The 21797-nt window shown below is 45.2% G+C and overlaps 1 protein-coding gene across 8 annotated transcripts in view; it reads left to right on the top strand.

Annotated features, from left to right (window-relative positions):
- The window catches only part of LOC124225762 (uncharacterized), a 70097-nt gene that overhangs the window by 9903 nt on the left and 38397 nt on the right, over window positions 1–21797 (top strand). The window contains exon 4 of one of the 8 annotated variants that reach the window (XR_006885090.1): window positions 15995–19057. The exons of 6 other annotated variants lie outside the window; for them this stretch is intronic. Coding sequence is in view for 1 of the 2 variants with exons in the window: in XM_046638415.1 (XP_046494371.1) it covers window positions 19458–19545 (88 nt within the window). In the remaining variant the exon portion in view is untranslated. Of the gene's footprint in view, window positions 1–15994; window positions 19058–19457; window positions 19546–21797 lie in introns of those variants that run through there. One more of the 8 variants, XM_046638415.1, reaches the window with a different exon arrangement.

The following is a 21797-nucleotide window of genomic DNA, read 5'->3' as shown; positions in this document are numbered from 1 at the left end:
GTGGTGAGTGGGATGGCACAGATTTGGAGTTAAGCTGGTTTCTTCTTTGTTATTGTAAAAATTCTGGTGTGATAATTTCAAAAATGGATACACATATTTCTATAGAGTTGTTTTCAAAAAACACATAGGAACGGATGATTGTATGTAAATGAGTTGCGGTTCACGTGCACGAATGCAAGGACTGGTGACTCAGGGAGGCTGACTGCCATGCGGAGCAGGGCTCCTCAGATTTGAACATCCATACGAGATGCCTGGGTGCTATGGAGTGAATGTTTGTGTTCCCCCAAAATTCACATGTGGAAATCCTACCCTGCAAGGCGATAGTATTAGGAGGTGATGCCTTTGGGAGTTGCTTAGGTCATGAGAGTGGAGCCCTCATGAATGGTATTAATGTCCCTATAAAAGAGACCCCATAGAGCTCCCTAACCCCTTTCAGCATGTGAGGACACAGAAGAAAGACGGCCGTCTTTGAACCAGGAAGCGGGCTCTCATCAGACACCAAATCTACTGGTGCCTTGATCTGGGCCTTCCCTGCCTCCAGAACTGTGAGAGATAAAGTTCTGTTGTGTATAAGCCACCCAGTCTATGGCATTTTGTTATAGCTGCCCGAATGCATTAAGACTCTGGGTATCTTTTTAAAATGCCAATTCCAATGCGGTCTTTCTGGGACGGGGCCTGAGGCTCAGCAATACTAACAAGCTCCCAGGTGAGTTGGTGGGGCTGGTCCAGAGACCACACTTGGAGGAGAAAGGACCTAGGGAGCCTCCATGAGGATATGCCTTGATGCCATTATGGTCCGGTCCTCAGCTTTGTAACCCCAGATTACTATAGTCTAAACCTTTCATCTGCAACTTTGAAGTCCAGAAGCTCTGAAAACCAAAGCGTTTTCATAACTCTCTTGGAGGCAAAACCTGAACTCACATGAAGGTGTTTATAATCCCTATTTCCTATTTTGTATGAATCTTCATATTTTCAGCATAGAACTATTGATAAACTTGATTATGGGAAGCTGCTTTAGACTCTGCTGGGGGTGTGATGTTGTGTGAGGTACATGACCGTATTCTAGAACATAAAAAATTCCGAATTCTGAAACACCGCTGACTCGCAGAGTTTGTGGACCTGTGGCCTTTGGGGGATGCTTGCCCTGTCCATAATCTTCCTTCTCCTTCTGGGCATGGTTCTCCATTTTGTGAAGCTAGGCCTGACCCTGTCCTCTCGCTCCCCACTCCCGCCACCTGTCATAGAGAATTTGATCCGGCTGGATGCCTGACCCAAATTGGGCCAATCAGATTCCTTTTGTGAGAGTTTAGAGTTGGGACTCACAGATGCTGTCTGTCTGGCTGCTGGCACTGAGGCAGGTGAGAAGTAGCCTTCTTCAGCTGCGCGTCTGCGAAGCTGAGAAAGCTGACCCGTGGAGAGAGAAAAATGAAGCAAGTGTGAGGAGAAAAACAGAAATGAGTGCCTTCGAGTGTGGGAAAGAGGGGGTGTCAGGAGCGTGAGGGCAGAGCAAGGGGGGAGGGCAGAGGCTTCCCTCTCCATTGCCTTCTGGCTTCTGGTCCTGTGTTAACTGCCCTTGAGTTCTGAGACACGCCACTGCCCCCTCACAAGAAATGCCTGCATCGTGTTACTGCTGGGTAAAGTGGGTTTCATCAAATTGCTGTCACTAAGACACTAAGATTACTTTTTTTGTGCAGTAACATTTTTTAGATTCTGGAGAATGGACATGCAAATCAAAATCCCAAGAGAATGCTGCTTTATTAATTTCCATTCAAGGTAACTGCCAATGGGACCAGAACACTCCTGCTCACAGGTCAGCCTGTCCTCTCCCGGTAGGAAAATCTATGTGGGAAGCCAAATTATAATGAGATAGCTGCTTGGGGAGTGCAGATAGCACCAGATAATGAGGGGATCTGAGCAGACTGTCTTCACGCTAGGATGGCTGGGGGCACTTTCTCCACTTTGAGAATTTGCCGAACCTGCCACATGGTGTACATCTGTGCGTGTGCTAGGGCACGCTTGGAAAATAGGCCAAGTCGCTATAACCAGTTCATCCATAAGCCAAGTCAGCTAATAAGCCGTTTACCTCAAATAAGGATTTGTGAAAACATTTCCTGTATGATGGAATGGTTCCCACAGCTTTCCGAGTATTTTCCTCTCCGGCGACTGTTGACTGTTTCATGATGTAGTGTTCTGTCCTCTCTTTTCCTTTTCTCTTCTCTTTCTCTCTCCTTGCTTCCTCTCTTCCTCCCCCCTCCTCTTCCTTCCTTCCCTCCTGCCTTTCCCGCTTCTTTCTTTCCTCCTTCTAGCCTTCCTTTCATCCTTCCTTGCCTTCCTCCCTTCGTCTCTGCCTTTGTCTCTTTCTCCCCCTCTCCCTCCTTCCTTCTTGCTCTTCTACCCCTATTTCAAAGGTATTTTTCCCCACTGGTGTGAGGTTGTCCACCTCCTCATCCACGCCGCCTGCCCCTTCATCTCCTAGATCCAAGACTGGAGGCTGGGTCTTCAGAGGTGAGCTAGTTAAGACCAGAAACAGAACTCAATGGAGAAAATGGGTCTAGTGAATCTAAACTAGAGTGTGAAGGGATGTTGGGGGGGGCTGAAGGCTGGGAGCCAGACACTCCAGGTGACTTGAAACACTGAGACCAAAGCAGCAGGAGCAGGACTGTCAACTTGAAACCAAACCAGGAGTCTGGAACGGGACAAGAGCCTCGACTGGAGGGAAAACAGGCTGGAAGCAAGTGAGGAGATAATGAGAGTCGTTCTGTATTTCCACACCCATTAACCATCTTATACTTTTCTTCTTCTTTAAAATGGTAGTATGTGTCTTTTGGAAATTTTCTTGCCGTGTTGAATTTGCGTAAATCTGGGGTTGCTCAACTCAGGGGGTGTCTTATTTATGATTCATCAACTGCATCCTTTTTTTCCCAGCTTCTCCTTCCTGCTGCTTGCCGTCTGCTTCACAGACATTTGTGTACTAGATTTCATTATTAAGCAAATTACCCCAAATCCTGTGTTTATTGCTCTGTGGTGAGGCATTTCTGTGTTGACAGGGAGAGTGAAAAGATGGGACATGTTCATCAGAAACATATTAAGCTCTATTGCACTTTGTAGTTTGTGACATTTAAGTGATGGAGCAACACTGGACTACAAATATGAAGCCACACATTATTTTTAAAGCTTTTTTTAACCAAATAAAGCCAGTTTTAACCAAATAAAGTTTGTTTCCATCATAAAAATGATATAGATTTGTCTTTGCTTCCTGTCGCTGCTATAAATAATGACTACAACTTAGTGGCTTAAGACAACACAAATTTATGACCTTCATTTCTGGAGGTCAGAGGTCCTGAAACCAAGATGTCAGCAAGGCTGCGCTTCTTCTGGAGGCTCCCCGGGAAAATCTGTTTTCTTGCCTTTTCCGGTTTCCAAGGGTCACCCACGTTCTTTGACTCCCTGTCCCTTCCTCTATCTTTAAAGCCAGCAGTGTAGCATCTTCAAATCTGTCTCTGACTACAAGCCCTGCTCTGTCATCACACCCCCTTCTTTCTCTGACCCTCCTCCCTTCCTCTTAGAAGGACCCTTGTGATTCCATTGGGCCAGATAATCCGGGAAAAGCTCTGTAGTCTTGCGGTCCTTAATTTAATCACATCTGAAAAGTCCCTTTCAGTGTGTGAGGGAACATATTCACAGGTTCTGGGCATTAGGATATGGATGTCTTTGGGGAGTCTGCAACAATACTCCTTTAGACTGTTTGGCCTACCGTAATACTCCTTCATCAGGGTATCAATAAAATACAGTTCACCAAAACAGAGAGAAGAAAAATATAATTCATGGTTCAACTACTGAAAGGTAAACATAATGCACATCTACTTTCATCTTTTTTTAAATGAACAATTTTTTTTCTGCTTTTTCTCCTCAAATACCCCAATATATAGTTATATATTTTTTCAGTTGTGGGTCCTTCTAGTTGTGGCATGTGGGGTGCTGCCTCAGTGTGGCCTAATGAATCGTGCCATGTCCATGCCCAGGATCTGAACCGGTGAAACCCTGGGCCCCCAAAGCGGAGTGCGTGAACTTAACTATTTGGCCACGGGGCCGGCTCCATAAATGAGCAATTTTTTACGTAGTTATAATCATACTGTGTATACAACTTGAAATTCTGGTTTTTCATGAAATATTATATCATAGTCTATTTTCCATGTTAGTGCATAATCTGAGCAAGCATTTTTGTTGACTATGTAATATTCCATTCAGGAGACATACCGTCTTTTATTTAAGCCTTTCCTTATTGTTTTGGAAACTAAGTTTTTTTTACTATTACAAACAACTCTGCAACAAGCATTTTTTCTCATAAGGATTTTTCTGTTTGTGTTTTGTTTTTCCTTAGGATAGATTCCCAGATGTGGAATTATCTCATCAAAGTCTTTTTACAGCAAATGTTTTTCAAAGGGCTTATACAACTTTTCAGAACCATCAGATATGTTAGTTACCATTTTACATTCTCATCAGCACCAAATAAAACAACAATCGCAATAATGTCTTTCCAATTGGGTAGGTGGAATAGATAATTTTCTTTTGTTTTAATTTGCATTCATTTATTTACAAGGGAGAGTAAATATTTTTTCATAAGCTTATTTGCTAGTTATAATCATATAATCATTCTTCTTTGAATCAGGCCTTTTACTTTTGGGGGTCAAAGTATTTTTTAAGTCAATTTGTCTAAGATCTATATATTTTAAAAAGTTTAACGTTTGTGATATTTGCTATAATTATTTTCTCGTCTCTTGTTTCTATACTTTTTTATGTCTAGATGTTTTAAATTTGTATATCCTATCCATCCTTTTTTCCCCCTTCTTTTTTGTTTCTTTAAGAATCCTCCTGTCCCTGTGGTTCACTACATAATACATTTAATATTCTTCTAGTTTTTCTTATGGTTTAGAAAACATCTCTTTAATCCATCTAGAATTTATGTTGGTATGAAATCCATGGAGAGGATCTGATTGCTTGCTTCAGTTTTACCCAGAAGAGAGGCCTGATTTGCTCTTCTGATTCTCCGCACCTGCCTTTTTCCTCTTCATTGAAAAGAAAGACAAGAGGTTAGCGGAGAGGTGTGAAATGCTATGTTGTTTCTCTAGTCACGGGGAGTAAGTTTCCCTTTTTCTGAATATGTCTAACTTTCTCCAAATATTCTCACCTTCTGATTAGTGTTAGCTAACACTGAGATAGAAGTAGCCTTGGATAAATTGGCTTAAAAATATCCTGGGAGTGCTCAAAAATGGGCAAATAGGAAAAAAAGGTCAAACTTTTCAGAAGTGTTGCAGACCATTCTATCAGATGTAAAACATGATACATTTGGAGAATATGAATTCTGGATGAATTGGTTTAGACAAATTATGCAAGAGCTGACAATCTTTCCTCTGGACAATAATTTAGCCCAGCACCGTCCAATGGAAATACAATATGAGCCACATATGCAATTTTAAGTTTTCTAGTAGCCACATTGAAAAAGTAAAAGGCAGCAGGTGAAGTTAATCCAAATAGTGCGTTTTATTTAACTCAACATATCCGAAATATCATTTCAACACATAATGTATGTTAAAATTATTGAGATAGTTTATGTTCTTTTTTATTTCATACTGAGTCTTTGAATTGCAGTGTTTATACTAAACTTACAGAGCATCACAGTGTGGATTAACCTTATTTCAGGTGCTCAGCAGCTCCATGTGGCTAGCGGCTGTCCTACGGATAGAGCAGCTGTGGACACAGTGACACATTTTGGCTGCTTGACTCCTTTTTCTCTACGTTCCAGGCTGAACAACCTTTAAAAATGGTCTTTTCTCAGGGCTTCATATAGTTGATTCGCTTTTGGGATTCTTTGGTTACAATCATTTTAAACGACTCTTTTGACAGAACTCTGATTCTGTCCAGTGTCCACGGCCACAGTTTACAGACGGCCTCCTGATCGCTGCTGCAAAGGGTCAATTAGCATATAGAAAAAAGAAGAAAAACAAAGAAATTATGGTGACACAGAAGGAATATGGAAATGGGGGTCAGATGATTTAGATTTGACTCTCAACCCATGTGACCAGGAGCAGGTCCTCTTGCTGCTTCATGCCTCAGTTTCCCCACCTGCGACATGGAGATAATGATAATATTTACCCCAATAGGTAGCTATTGAAGACAAAAATGATATAAGAAAGGATATGTGGGGGCTGGCCCTGTGGCCGAGTGGTTAAGTTCATGCGCTCGGCTTTGGCGGCCCAGGGTTTCGTCGGTTCGAATCCTGGGCGTGGACATGGCACCACTCATCAGGCCATGCTGAGGCAGCATCCCACATGCCACAACTAGAAGGACCCACAACTAAAATATACAACTATGTACTCGGGGGACTTGGGAGAAAAAAGCAGAAAAAAAAAAAAGAAGATTGGTAACAGTTGTTAGCTCAGGTGCAATCTTTAAAAAAAAAAGGATATGTAAAAAGTTGGCCAAGAGAGTAGAAATCCTCATCACAAGAAAAAAATTGAAACTATATATGCTGATGATGTTAATGACTTATTGTGATGATCAAAATGTATACAAATATCAAGTCACTATGTTGTATGCTTGAAACTAACATAAGGGTATATATCAATTATACCTTAATTTAAAAAAAAGAAAGAGGGCCAGCCTCGTGGCCTAGTGGTTAAGTTCAGAGTGCTCTGCTTTGGCAGCCTGGGTTTGGTTCCTGGACACAGACCTACACCACTCATCAGCGGCCATGCTGTGGTGGCAACCCACATACAAAATAGAGGAAGATTGGCACAGATGTTAGGTCAGGGTTAAATCTTCCTCAGCAAAAAAAAAAAAAAAAAAAAAAGAAAGAAAGAAAAGCAGATGGAGCCATGGTAATTAAAGAAGCAGAGTCAAGAAAGCTGACATCTAAGGTTGCAGTGGGAAAAGCTAAGAAACCAATCAATAAAAAAATAGATAAAGAATAAATAAATAAAAGATCTTCCCCCAAATAATGTACATCCATTCCATGGGACTGAACTGAGAAATGATAACACTGCTTGTGTTGAGTTCAGTTCATTTCATCACAAGGAGGAAAGTAACAGACCCCATTTCTCTGCCCTAAAACCATTTCTCTTAACCTACCTCCTCTAGTCATTCCCCACATTTCTATCAGAGGTCTTCCCATTATAAAAGAGCAACAAAATCTTTGTGATATCCCAACTGTGATCTATGTTTCTAAGGACAGTCTACGTCAAAGCCAAGCACTTTCCCAGCTGATAGTTGTAAAGTCCAGTTACGACAAAGGAGCAGTTTTTGGTGCACCCAGAGGGTGAACTAATGAGACTGCCAGAACATTCTGAAACTATGTAGAGAAAGAGATTGGTTCATCCATTTGAGGGAATAAGTACTGGGACACTTTGTTGTTAACAGATCTAGGTAATGCCTTAATATTTCCATTTTATTCTTATCAAAGATTACTTAAGAAATAACAGAGAAATGTGCAATGTAAGGGCCATCACAAGTCCAGGATAACAAATGTGGCGATTTTCTACCAAAAAAAAATAGCTTTATTACTTTTTCTAATTAAAAAAGTCATGAGGGGGCTGGCCCCATGGCTGAGTGGTTGAGTTCGCGTGCTCTGCTTCAGCGGCCCAGGGTTTTGCTGGTTTGGATCTTGGGTGTGGATCTAGCACTGTTCATCAAGCCATGCTGAGGCAGTGTCCTACATAGCACAACCAGAGGGACCTACAACTAGAATTTACAACTACATACTGGGGGGCTTTAGGGAGAAGAAGAAAAATATTGGCAACAGATGTTAGCTCAGGTGCCAATCTTAAAAAAAGAAAAAAACTAACGATATATGTTTATTATAGAAAAAGAAAAGAGGGGCTGGTCCCGTGGCCTAGTGGTTAAGTTTGGCATGCTCTGCTTCGGTGCAGACCTACACCACTTGTCAGCAGCCATGCTGGGGCAGTGACTCACACACAAAATAGAGGAAGAAGACTCCTAGAAGAAAATGGAGGCAGTACACTCTTTGAAATCAGTCTTAAAAGGCTCTTTTCGAATACCATGTCTACTGACAAGGGAAACAAAAGAAAAAATAAACAAGTGGGACTTCATCAGACTAAAGAGCTCCTGCAAGGCAAAGGAAACCAGGATCAAAACAGAAAGACAACCCACCAACTGGGAGAAAATATTTGTAAATCATGTATCTGACAATGGGTTAATCTCCAAAATATATAAAGAACTCACACAACTAACAACAAAAAAGCAAAAACCTGATCAAAAAATGGGCAGAGGATATGAACATTTTTCCAAAAAAGATATACAGATGGCCAACAGGCAAACGAAAAGATGTTCAACATTGCTAATCATCAGGGAAATGCAAATGAAAACTACACTAAGATACCACCTTACACCTGTTAAAATGGCTATAATCACCAAGAGAAAAAATAACAAATGTTGGAGAGGATGTGGAGAAAAGGGAACCCTCACACAATGCTGGTGGGAATGCAAACTGGTGCAGCCACTACGGAAAACAGTAGATTTTTCAAAAAATTAAAAATAGAAATACCATATGGCTCAACTAGCCCACTCCTGAGTATTTATCCAAAGAACTTGAAATCAACAATTCAAAGAGACTTATCCACTCCTATGTTCACTGCCGCATTATTCACAATAGCCAAGATGTAGAAGCAACCCAAGTGCCCACTGAATGATGACTGGATAAAGAAGCTGTGGTATATATACATATATACAATGGAATACTACTCAGCCATAAAAAAGACAAAAATCGTCCCATTTGCAACAACATGGATGGACCTTGAGGGTATTATGTTACATGAAATAAGCCAGGCAGAGAAAGACAAACACCATATGATTTCACCCATATATGGGAGATAAACACATGGACAAAGAGAACAGTTTAGTGGTTACCAAGGTGGAAGGGCGTTGGGGAGTGGGCACAAGAGGTGAAGGGGTGCAATTATATGTTGACTGACAAATAATAGTGTACAACTGAAATTTCACAATGTTATAAACTGTTATGACCTCAATAAAAAAAAAATAGAGGAAGATTGGCACAGATGTTAGTTCAGGGTGAATCTTTGCCACCAAAAAAATAAAAATAAATAAATTTTAAAAAAAGAAAAAAGAAAAGAGGCATTCAGAAGGAAAAAAGAAGAAAGTGAAAATCAATTGTAGCTTGTTACAGAAAGAGATCCATTAGTGACATTTAGGTAGCTCTTTCAGTATTGCAAATATACATTTATAAAAACAGATTCATACAGTATATGCTGTTTTACTTTGCCTTTTATAAATAACGTATCACAGATATATTTGTACTCAAAAATATGGCTTGACCTCCTGTTCTTTACGGCTGCACAGTGTTCCATGTATTTCCCATGCTTTATGTGACTAGCCTCCTACCGTGAGACGTTTAGGTCATTTGCAATCTTTCACTCTTACTAGTACACGAATGAGCATCCTATTCACACTTCTTTGCATAAGTATCTCATAATTTTCTAAGAGGAAATTTCTAAAGTAGGTCAAACTTTTGTAGACAGGGCTAGATTGTCCTTCAGAAAACTTATGCAATCGACATTCCTCATAGCAGGGATGACACTGTGCTCCGACATCTTCCCTGGCCCTGGGTGTTATCAATCCTTCCTAACCATATCCAATTTATTTTGAATCTTCCTAATTTTGCTTTTAATGTCCTAGAAGTCCCTTAACACTGATTGTCATATATGGAGAGGTTCAAAAGTTTGAGCAAACATATAAATTCTATAATTTAATTACGTACAGTGTATCTGTAAGTGACTCACGTATGTGACAGGGTCTAACCTGGTGTAGCAAACAGGATGGGCTTGGTTACACTGAAATAAGGAACAACGCAAAATCTGTTTCTCACTTGTGATTTATATGCAGCGCAGTTCAGCAGATGAGTTTAGCTCATACAGACAGCAAGTGACTCAGGCTGACAGAGATCCAATTTGAAAATTGCCTCTAGAATCACGTCGTCAGGTAGAAGGGGACCCAGCAAATCATGCTCTGCTTCTGGAAGCTTCCACCTCAACAGACACAAGGCACTTCTGCTCACGTTTCACTTCCCAAAGCCGAGCACAAGGACACACCAGCCTCCAGAGGCATGGGGCGTCTACCTGGCGGGAGGACGGGACTGCCTGTGAGCTTCCCTAATGACTAGCACAACTGGTAGAGCTAGTACCAGGTACATATTATTATCTAAATGCCACAGATAAGAAAGCTGAGAGTTTAAGAAATAGCTCAAGATCACGCAGCCAGTAAGTGCCAGTGCTGGGGTTGTAATTCAGGCCTGTAGGACTTAAAACACGTGTTCTTTGCACTACAATATCCTCTTGGGAGCATCTGCAGCATTTCCAAAAAGAAGTCTGGGGTTTGGGACTGTATTGGAAAAAAACCCAGTTTTGCCCTTCTGTGTTTTCCCTTTACTACTCACACAGAACACTTCACTTCTGGTCACCAAGCGTGTGGGTGTTTTTCCCCACACCAATAATTGTCTGCGACATCAGCTGGGCGTCCTACAATTTAGCTCAATTCTGACACTATCTACCTGGAGAGAGCATCAGATCCCAGAGGTTGGGCTCAGTCCCACAAGACTGCTCCCCATGTCAGATGCCAATCGCAAGCAGTAGGTCCCCAGGTCACCCACAACTTCTGTCCAACTTGGCTACAAATCAGTGGTTCCCATGACCTCCTCCCCCTTGGATTTGATTATTTGCTAGAACAGCTCATAGAACTCAGGGAAACACTGACTTACATTTACCAGTTTATTGTATGATAAAGGAAACAGATGAATAGCCAGATGAAGAGATGCATAGGGTGAGGTCTGGGAGGGTCCCGAGCGCAGGAGCTTCCGTCCCTGGAGTTGGGGTGTGTCACCTCCCGGTATGTGCACGTGTTCACCGACCTGGGAGCTCTCCGAATCCCATACTATTGGGCTTTTTGCGGAGGCTTCATCACGTAGACATGACCCATCACTAATTCCATTTTCAGCCCCTCTCCCTTCTCAAGAGAATGGTGGGGTGGGGCTGAAAATTCCAAGCTTCCAGTCATGGCTTGGTCTTTCTGGTGACCAGCCCCCGTCCACGAGCCCACCCAGAGTCACCTCATTAGAACAAAAGATGCTCCCAGTGCTCTTATCACTTGGGAAATTACAAGGGTTTTAGGAGCTCTGCGCCAGGAACCAGGGGCAGGGGCCAGCACAGATATTTTCTATTATCTCACAGGGACATACATCTACTTGAAGCCATGTGTCGGTGCGGGTCCCTCAGATTTTCTGGAGCTGTTCTCATGCTCCTTGCTTTCTCAGTCAGCACATCAAATGCATCACTGTGCCTGGTCCTTCGTAGGCCTTCCTGCTTCCCATTGACAAACTCTGCTCAGAGTCACTTCTATTGTGGCAATTGCTATACAAAAGTGCCCACTGTGCTGTCCTCCTCCTAGGCATACATTTTGGTCCATCAAATGATGGACCAAGTCTAAATATAGCAGTATCATTGCTTTGGGGATGTCTTCTGGCAGACATCCCATGCTGTAATCATGTTTCAGGACAAAAGAGGTCCAAAGAATGTTATTTTGGACAACATGGAGGTCTTGATAATTTACAAGCATCTTGTCTGTGCACATTTTATTTTTTGACAATGATATTCTAGGGGAAGATTTTGGATACAAGTAACACAACTCAACCAATCCTGGCTTAAGCATAAAAAGGGAATTTATTGGCTTATGCAACTAAAAAGTACAGGGATAGACAGAGCTTCAGGTGTAGTTTGATCCAGGGGCTCAACGCTAGGTCTAAATCTCACTCTCTTTCTTGACACTAGTTCTCCCTATTTTGGCTTCATCTTCAGACTCTATGTGGTGGCAAGAAGGTGTCTAACAGCATCAGCCTTTTGTCCTCCCGGATTTAAGTCCAATAGAAAAGATCACGTGTTTTTCTGTTAGCAGTCCCATAAAAGTTTTATTGCATTTCATCGGCTATGATTAGGTCAAAGTTTATCCCTTAAGCAATCACTATAGGCTGGGGACTGTGATGCTAAATTGGTCAGGCCTGAGTTAATGCCTGTCCCTGGAATTAGGGGTCTGTCATGTCTCCCTTTGCACATGGTCTTCATGAGAGTGAGGGTAGGGGTGGGTCCAGAGAGGAAAATCAGGGTGCAGGTGCCAGAAGAAAGTTACATGTATGCTGCATAGTAAAAACAACAGACACCCAGTATAGACAGTACTTCTAAATCATCTTCCCCGCTTTTTACCCCTTACAATAGTTTACAGCGTAAAAATGTTTTCACGTTAGAGAAGCTTAACTTGAAAGTTTACTGTAAGGATAAAGAAAAGTGTTCTTCAGAAGATAAACATTTATCCCACAATGACTATGAAACGTGAAAACTTTCCATTTTTCCTTAGCTGTAGAAAGCTATATTAATGTTCAATTACACAGTCTCTCTCTTCTCAAATTCTTACTACACTTATTTATTTTATCTTTTTTTTAAGTAACTTCCTTTTTTAGTTAAAATGACAAGAAGAAAATACATATTCTTGGAGAAAACTTGGAGAATAAAGAAAAGCCAGGGATAATCATTTGCTTTGTAATTTTCATTGCATTTATGCCATAAACTTCTTTCATGTGCAAAATTGGGATGACACCGTTTATGTTACATAACATTTTTCATTTAACAATATATTGTGAATATTTTGCCATACTTTTAGATATTATTATACATGGTTTTTTTTTTTTTTAAAGGTTTTATTTTTTTCCTTTTTCTCCCCAAAGCCTCCCGGTACATAGTTGTATATTCTCCGTTATAGGTCCTTCTAGTTGTGGCATGTGGGACGCTGCCTCAGTCTGGTTTGACGAGCAGTGCCATGTCCGCGCCCAGGATTTGAACCAATGAAACACTGGGCCGCCTGCAGCGGAGCGCGCGAACTTAACCACTCGGCCACGGGGCCAGCCCCATTATTATACATGGTTTTTAATGACTCCTTAGTATTCCTCCAATGGATGTAACACAATTTACTTACACGTCCCTACTTTTTTTTCCTGTTATATTAATATAGCAATGGACATCTTTGTGTACAGCTGTAGTTAATTCCTTGGGATACATTTTGGAAGTAGATTTGTTCCCCAGAAAGGCTGTACCATCATATACAATTTTTTTTTTCATAGCTGGTAGAGAGGAAAAAGAAATATCAGCAGTATATTGCCACTTTGCACAAGAACGCTAAGCTACAGTTGTATACATTGAGTAGTTTCCAGGAAAGCTCACCTTTGACAGTTGAGCTGTCCTTAAAATGTCACTTGGCAGTTTCAATTTTCCATTTTCTTTCTCATCTAATGGGCAAAGGGCATTTTTTCCCAGGTGACTATTGCTATCCTCTTTTGAAGTCATATCAGGCCATTAGTGCTATGTGACCAAGGTTTGGAAGGAGCACCCTACAAAGGCTGGGAAAATACTTAGGTTACAAGTCATAGCAGACTTCCTGGAGGAGGCAAGACTTGAGTGGGGAACTGTATATGGGTAGCATCAAGTAGGCAGAGGATGAGCAGATTTTAGGGGAAAAGACCATTTGGGGCAGCTTGCCATAAACCACTGCAGTAGAAAACCATTGGTACACAAAAGGAATAAAGCTAATAAAACTAAAAACCTGTCACCCTACAGAATTCATAGTGCCCCCTCCCCATCAGTGAACATAATGCACTTGACCAACAGGAGTGTACCCTACTCAAAGGCCTGTGTTTAGGGTCTTGCCAATATCAGGGGTGCACCTTCTCTGGGCTAGGCTGACCTACATTCTTTTTATAAAGGAATGAGATGGATATTTTAGGACATCAAGAGCTAGAGACTAGTCAAAGGAATAATCTTTGTTTCCTTTTATTCTCTATGGAAAGCACTGCTGAGCAACATTCAGACATGACCTGCATTGTTTCACAGCTCTTTACCAAAGGTGGGGTTGTTCTAGAAGTTTGAATAGTGTAGGACCCCCCAGCTGGAGTGGCCCGCCGGTCATAGTGGGTGAAGACAGAAGTCATTTGCCTGCAGCTCTTGGCCAAGTCCCGTGAGCACCATCCAGCTCTCTGGTTACCTCCCCTGGGGAAGAAATTGGAGTACTCCTCTGTTTGAGGTGGGCAGTCCCAGTGGGCAGGCTTTCCCTATCCTTAACAAGAATACTTAAAGTACAAGCGAATATAATTTCTGGACGCAGAGAGATTATTAGAGAAATGTTGCACCCACTTCATGTTCCATTTGTTGCGAGAAGTACAGTCTTCCGGAAGGGTGCACACAGACTTGGTGTGACTTAAGCACAAGGGTCAGTCACCATTGTCTAACCCCATTGGTTCCCCATGAGAAGGAAGGCTATATTATTAACTGTATGGGGAGTGTTAGTGGGTGTTTGGGCCCATTAAGCAGAACTCGTCCAGGGCCTTCCAGCACTTCTACATCAGGTTAAGCCAGTAACTGAAGAAACCCCGAATACTTTCCCTTGAATTATAAGGGCTCCAGAAAGATTGCTACTAGTGAGTCATTCAAGCTGTAGCCAAAAAGCAATTCCAGACAGGTGGAAGGGAGAGGTCTGGATCACTCCACTGTTTGAAGGTCCCCTGGGATGACTATCTAGCACGGGATCAACAACGGTGGCCCTCGGCCCTCTGCTCTGGACTTTTCATGATCCAGGTCTCAAGAGCCAACTTGACCCCAACGTGACCCCACCCTAAAGCTCTGGGTAAAGATGCCCTCTGGAGGCAAAAGTGAACACACATAGGCCTCAGACAGAGCAGCCTCGGAAATAGGTCCTTGTTTGTCTTCAAAGTCCACAAGCTTAGGGCGGGACCTCTGCGCTGTTTCGCAGCACCTGACCCCCAGTAGTTATCAATGTCTGCCAGGCGCATGAGCAGATGGAAGAACGAGGCTAGGCCTGGACCAGTTCCAGCTGCCTCCAGTCCTGCCTGCCCGGTCTTCATGTGGGCATGCAGTGCTGTACCTCAGCAAGGGAAGACGGTGTGACAGAGGACACTGCAGAGCACAGAGGCGACAAACTTGGGATTTGGAGTCAGACACGTCTGGGCACTAATCCCAGCTCTGCCGCTTGTGAGTTGTGTGACTTCAGAGGACTGACTTGATCTTCGAGCTTCCGTTTCCTCATATATAAAAAGGATGCAATAAAATTGTCCTCATTTGGCTCTCAGGAGAATAAAATAAGAGAATGGCTATAACGCGTTTAACCAAGGGGCACACAGTAAGTGCTCAACAAATGGGCCTGTGTGGGGGTCTATGCATCTGTAGATGTGACACTGTAGACCCAGAGGTAGCTTGGGAGGACCAGCACATGTCGCCCTTTCTAGAGGAGGCATCGTGGATTCTGGACCCTGCAGTGTCAGCCAGCGTAGCGCATTAGCACCCGGGATTATTCTGTTAAGGGTGTGGGCCATGAATCATGAGTGAAAGCCTCTGAGGTCACCGGTGTGGGGATGAGGTCAGGGCTAGCCTTGTGATTAAGTCACACAAGCCAGAAGCAGACCTGCTTGGTTCTCAGGATAAGAGCTTTGGCTGACTTCATGGAGGATGAGGGACGGAAGGGAGCTTCCGCTGGGTCTAGTCTGAGTCTCAAATTCGATGGGGCTTCCTTATCAGTCAAGGCATGTTTCTGCTCAGCAGGGATGGCCCTTCCCCGCCAAGTGCCTTTATGGGGCCATCACGACTGTTAAATTTGACTCAGGACAGATGCACCACTGGGCAAATTTTATTGGGAGTTGCACATGCCAGGAACTCCTACAGTCTGTCATCTGAGAAAGCCCTAGAACATTGAGACAGAGTCAAGCTCTGCCCTGGAAGCCTAGTGCGTGATGATCCTGTTTGTGAAATTTTAATTGCTCAGAATGACTGATGGTGCCGTGGGTGATTACTGAATTGCACCTTTGGTAATCAGTCATTCACTCAACATTTATTTCCTTTCTTTGCTTTTCTCCTAGGTGAAAACTGTGGCAGTGAGAGACCACATATTTGGGCCCACGATGTGCCAGGAGCATGGCACGCTTCTCTGCTGGCTCTTTCATCCTGTTTGCTTGCATACACAACAGTGTCCCCACATAGGAATCCCAGGCGGTTTGGTGGCTCTTTAACATTCCCCAGAGCTACCTTTTAAAGCAGTGAGGTGACTCGAGTTCCAGCAGAGAGGCTGGATTAAAATGCTGAGCATGAACACTTGAGAGAAGATGCACATTATGGTTGTTGTTTGGCATCTTTGCACATTAACTATTCTCACTATCAGAAAATGGAATATTTTGCTAGCAGTTACTGGAGGAGCCAAAGGTTTTAGCAACAGAATTGTTTTATATTTAAAAGCTACTGGATAAGTCACACTCTTTCTCCTGTAATCCATAACTATGGCCACTAGTGGAGCTCAGGAGAATGGAATCCCAGTGCCCCCTACACCAAGGGCACAGATCTCCCAGAGCTGCTCTCTGCAAGGAGTCAGGATGATGTGGTGAACGCTGAGCTGTGAGCTGGAGGTTGGGATGTTGGGGTTCAAAATTCTGGCTCTGCCACTTACCTGCCGGGTAGCTCTGTGAGGGCTGTGCTTGCTTGTCTGTAGAACAAGGGGCAGGCCCTAGAGTCACTCCAGTCCCAATATTCTAGGAGACTGGGCGAGCTTGGAGGGGCACTCAGAAATCTGGAGACAACGTAAGGACTGTTCAGATTAATGTGTCCTTGGTAACTCTGAGCAGGGGTCACAGATGTTTGGCGCTGGATAGAGAAATCTCAGAGCTATGGGATCCCACCCAAGTGCAAAGTCCCTAGAACCACTCAGTTGTCACTAGCAGTTAACGTGAAATTCTTTGGTGGATAATGTCATCATGTTAGTGGATAATGACTTTTATGAAACTAATGCTCTTTAAGATACATTTTCAAACTCTAGTCTCCTGTTATTTTTCATTATTAGTATTAGTAAAAAAATAATAGCATCCTCGATGTACCCAGTGCTTGTGATGTGCTATGCACTTTTTACGCTGTGCGAAGCATGACCTCATTAAACCCTCCTGATAACTCTATTATTGCCCCCATTTTACAGATGAGAAAACTAAGGCTCAGAGAGGTTCAGAGGCTTTTCCAAGGTCACATCATCAGTAAATGCATGCACCAGGATTTGAGTCTGACTCAGTCACTTCCAAGTCCACATCCTTCTTTTATGGCCAGAAATTCTAGTGTTCTGCATCACATACGATCAGCCACATTATAATCAACACACATTTGCGAAATGTCAGCTGTGAGCAGAAAGCAGGGGAGGAGAAATTGGATATAGTCCTTGCTTTTACGATCCTCAAATCCAGGAGACAGAGCTGTCTGTAAGTGATACAAGAGCATCAAACAATGAGTGGTTAGATTGCTAGAACCAGAGGGGCTCAGAGGCAGGAAAAATTACCAAGCACTCCGAAAAAGCTTTTTTGACAAATTGGGACTTCCCTTGCATCCTAAAGAACGGAGGTTGAAAAAAAGTCCGAGGAAAGCAGAGGAAGAGGAGAGATGCTGGAGCCGGGGAAGGATCAGAACAAAGGCCCGGCGATGGGGGTGCACTTGCCGTGTTCTGAGAACATTGGGTGGGCGCGGCCGCTTGATGCCAGCAGAGGGTTTGGGGAGCAAGAGAGTCATCTGGGGAGGAGCCTTCCGCTTGGCCACCAGGGAGGGACTCAGTCTCCTCTGTGCAGACAGTTCCTCTAAGCAGGTGGGCACATACTGGGCGTGTCTCCTTTGCAAAGCAAGAAACATGATATTAGATTGCTTCTCCCACATAAGAATAGTGACTGCAATAGAGAAATTTTACTAACAAAAAATAGTCACTTGGAGAACATGTATAAATCCTACCAAAGACTAACATTCCCTTGGCCACACTAAGGAGCGAACCAAGAGAGCTGCCTTTCATACTGCCTGTGTTAAGCGCCCATGCATTTACTGACAAGAAATGGGAGGAAACAAAAGCCACTAAGAAAGCTGTGTTGGGATGGTGGCATTATGGGTCATTTTTTTTTTCCTCTTTGAGGTTGACTTTAATGTTACCGTTAAATACTAACTGACATTTTTTTAACGAGGCCAGTCATGTTGGGAGGCTAAGGGAATTTCTGAATTGAATATTAACTAAGTTATTTACAATTTTTAGCGACCAGAAGTTATTGTAGATTTTTGAAAGTTTATTAGAGGAAAAATTTACAACAAATCAAGGGGGATGGCACACACCAGGCCCTGGCCTGGATTGCCTTTATGCTCTTTGGCTGTCAGGGAGCTCCTATTCATCCTCCAAAACCCAAGCAGGCTTCACCTTCTCTTCCAAGCCTTCCCATCCACTCTGCCCACGTCTACCCCACCCTGCAACAGAGTTTAACTGTTGGTAACTCTGTTTACCCATAGTACCTTACATCAGTAGGAAGCAGTAATTTGGAGTCATTTAGACAGTTTAGGAATCCTAGCTCCACTACTTATTAGCTGTGCAATTAAGTTAAGTAACTGAGCCTCAGTTTCCTCCTCTGTAAAATGGGGATAATAGCTTTTGCACCTATGAGGACTGAAATAAAATATGTAAAATGCTTAGACCAGTTTATGGCATTAAATATGTGCTCAGTAAAGGGTCCTTTCAGAATGATCTATCCATTTCTGTGACTGCATTTACCACATTGTATTTACTGCTTGCGTGGTTTTCTCTCCCATCAGCTAGAGCGCATGGGCAGCGTTTTTTGTTTTGTTTTGTTTTCATCTCTGGTACCCAGTACCAGGCACACGTCGGGCTCCTGGGTAAGTGTCCATCGAAGGAACTGCGTTGAGATTTGGGGTACCGGGCTCATACAGCTCTCCTCGGCCCGCAGCCCAGCCGGTTCTTCGCGCTCCCTTGCTGAGCTGAGCCCCCGGGGGCCCCGCCGTCCTCCCTAAGCCTGTCTGGCGCCTCCCTGACGGCTTCTGCCCCAGGCAGCAGGGCGGTGGTGCAGGCAGAGGGGCGGCGGGGCAGAGCAGGGATGACCTCCCCGCAGAGCATCGGGGCCACCGCGGGCCGGCGCGCCGGTTAATGCTTCCCCCCCCCCCCCGCGGGCCGCCCGCCACCCGGGGGTTGGCGGAGGGGCAGCGCATCTCCGGGTTGGGCAGCCACATAGGCCCCAAAGGCCGCCCGAGGGAGGGCGGACGAGGCCGGCGCTAGCTAGCCAGGGGCCCCGCACTGCAGCTCGGACGCGGGTGTTGAGGAACGTTCTGGAGCCCGCTGTTCGCCCGGGCAGGGCGGGCGCACTCCCTTGGGCGGCATCCAGATGTGACCGGGCCACTTGGGCCCCCGCTCCAGGGTTTCTGCAGTTTGTCCGAAGGCAGCAGAGGGGAGGGTGGGGACCCCGGGCCTGGATCGGCAGGCTGAGAGCCCAGTCTGGGGAATACGACGTTTTTTCTCTTTTGTCACTGCAGGGAGCCAGGGAGGCAGAGCTGTGGGGGCAGCTCGGGGAGACCGGAGACCGGTCCCCAGCGGGGCCGGGGAGGAGCCCTCGGGAGGCAGGTGAGGCTGGGCTTGAGGGGAGAAGGCAGTAATGAGGACCCAGAGGATTAGGGGGCCTGGGGATGCGGGTGGGAAGGCTGGAGGCCCAAGGCTGCGCTGCAGAGAGGAGGGAGCCGGGACTGCTCAATGGCGTCCTCTGGGAGGGTGGGAGAGGCCACAGAAGAAACAGGGCCGGGTCTGGGGAGAGGAGCAGGCAGGGAGCTGGAGGGGAGAGAAGAAGAGGAGGATGGGGGGGGGGGGGGGGGGGGGGGAGGGACGGGAAGGAGAGGGGGATGGGAGGGAGAGCAGAGAGGAGAAAGATGGACAGAAAGGGAAGTAGAGGGAGACACACACAGATCAACAGAAAGAGAGAGAGACAGACACACACACAGGTCAGCAGAGACAGAGCAGGAGCGAAGCCTGCAGGCCGAGAAGGAACGGGGTGGAGAGGGGACAGAGAAGGAGATGGGGGAGAGAAGGGGAAAGAGAGGAGAAAAGCGGGAGGAAAACCTAGAGAGAATCGGGAGGGAGACAGAGGGGAAGGGAAGCGAGGAAGAATGCTGCGAGAGGAGCAAAAAGGCCGCGGGGTGAAGCCGGAGCCAGAGGGAGCAGGAGGGAGAGCAGCGGGGAGGGAGGCGCTGGGCCGGAAGCCCCAAGAAGGAGGAGACTTTGAGGGGGCCAGTCCGGCGCTGGGAGAGCGCCTCTCTGATATTACCAAATAAAAAGGCTCGGCCAACAGGGCAAGCACATTCCTTGGTGCCCCTGCCACTGAGTCAGCACCGGGGCGGGGCCGGGCTCCGGGGCCTGAACGCTTCCTGGAGGGGCCAGGCCCCGGAGGAGAGGAGCTGGCTGTGGGAGGGGGAGGAGGGCAGGGGGAGGGGACCGATTTGCTGCCTGGGCGCTGGCTGAGGGTCACAGATGGAAGCGGATGGTGTTTGTTTATTCTTTTATTTGTTCAGCAAATATTTACTAAGCAACTTCAACGTGCTGGGCACTGCCCCAGGTTCCAGGGCCAGAGACAGAACCTCAGCCTCATAATGTGAGCAGTCCAGAGGGGACACAGACAAAACACACAGCCCAGCAGTATGACCGTGCACCTGTAGCTTAACTGCTCTGTGCCTCAGTTTCCTCATCTCTAAAATGGGGTTTATTAGGAGACCTACTGTATGGTGTTCTGGAGATTAAAATAAGAATCTCTATAAAGTACTAAGTTGGTACCTGGCACAAAGCGATGCTCTGAAAGGGTTTATCTGTCAGTGTTTGAGTGGCTGGGTCTGGAAGGAGAGGAAGCATTTGCCATGTAGGAGCAGAAAGGGAGGAACCTTCGAGGCAGAGGCCACAGAGGCCACAAGGAGGGGTGACTAGGATGATTGTGGGTTGAGAGGGGTGAGTATGTGGTACCATTCCTCTGGGAGAGGGACCTGCGAAATATTCCGATTCTTGGGCCTTTCTTTTTGACGGACTAGAGTTGGGTGTCTGGGCAGGGCCTGGGAATCTGCATTTTAACTTGCTCCCCCAGGCAGTTCTGATGCCGCGCTTCCCTCCACTCTAGTCCAGGGCCCCGTCCTAGTTCAGGCCTTATCGTGTTCAGAGTAATGAAGAGCTTTCTAATAGATCCAGCCCTGCTTTGGTCTCACCACCTGTCATCTGATGCTCCCTCAGAGGATGTCGCCTCTGGGAAGCCCTCCCTCACTGTTCAGGGCAGAATTAAGGGCTCACTTCCCCATTCCCACTGCACCTTGAACCTCCCTGTGTTCTAGCACTTAATGAAACGATCAGAGTTATTGGCAGATGTGTCTATGTCTCTCCCCATGCCTGTCCCCTACAAAAAGCTGAGTCCTTGAGGACAGAGGCAGGGCCTGTTTTATCTTGTACCCTCTGGCCTGACACATAGCAGGGGGTCTCGGGAAGACTTGTTCACCAAGTGGTTGGCTGGCTCTCTGGAAGATGCTGGTGAGAGACAATCTCCTTATATGCTCTTCTAGAGGGTCTCTGGGCTTTTCTTCCCTCTGTTTGCTTTTGTTCCTTAAGGCTCGCTTGGTAGCGAGATGACTTCCCGTAGAAATAAATTTCTGGGCAGAGTGCACAGCAGATTTCAGGCAGCTATACGTCATGTTGTCCTTGAATGCATCCCAAGTGCCTTGTGGGGTAATGTGTCCTGGAGAGAATCCCAAGCTTGTCTCTGCATTTCTGAGCACAGTGTGTTTTAGATGAAGGTGCTGGTAGGTAATCTCATTCCTTCTTTGCAGGCGAGGAACCTGGGGTCTGCAGCG

Source organism: Equus quagga, chromosome 14 (assembly GCF_021613505.1).
Source record: "Equus quagga isolate Etosha38 chromosome 14, UCLA_HA_Equagga_1.0, whole genome shotgun sequence".
NCBI lineage: Eukaryota > Metazoa > Chordata > Mammalia > Perissodactyla > Equidae > Equus > Equus quagga.
This window is presented reverse-complemented; position numbering and strand designations above follow the sequence as displayed.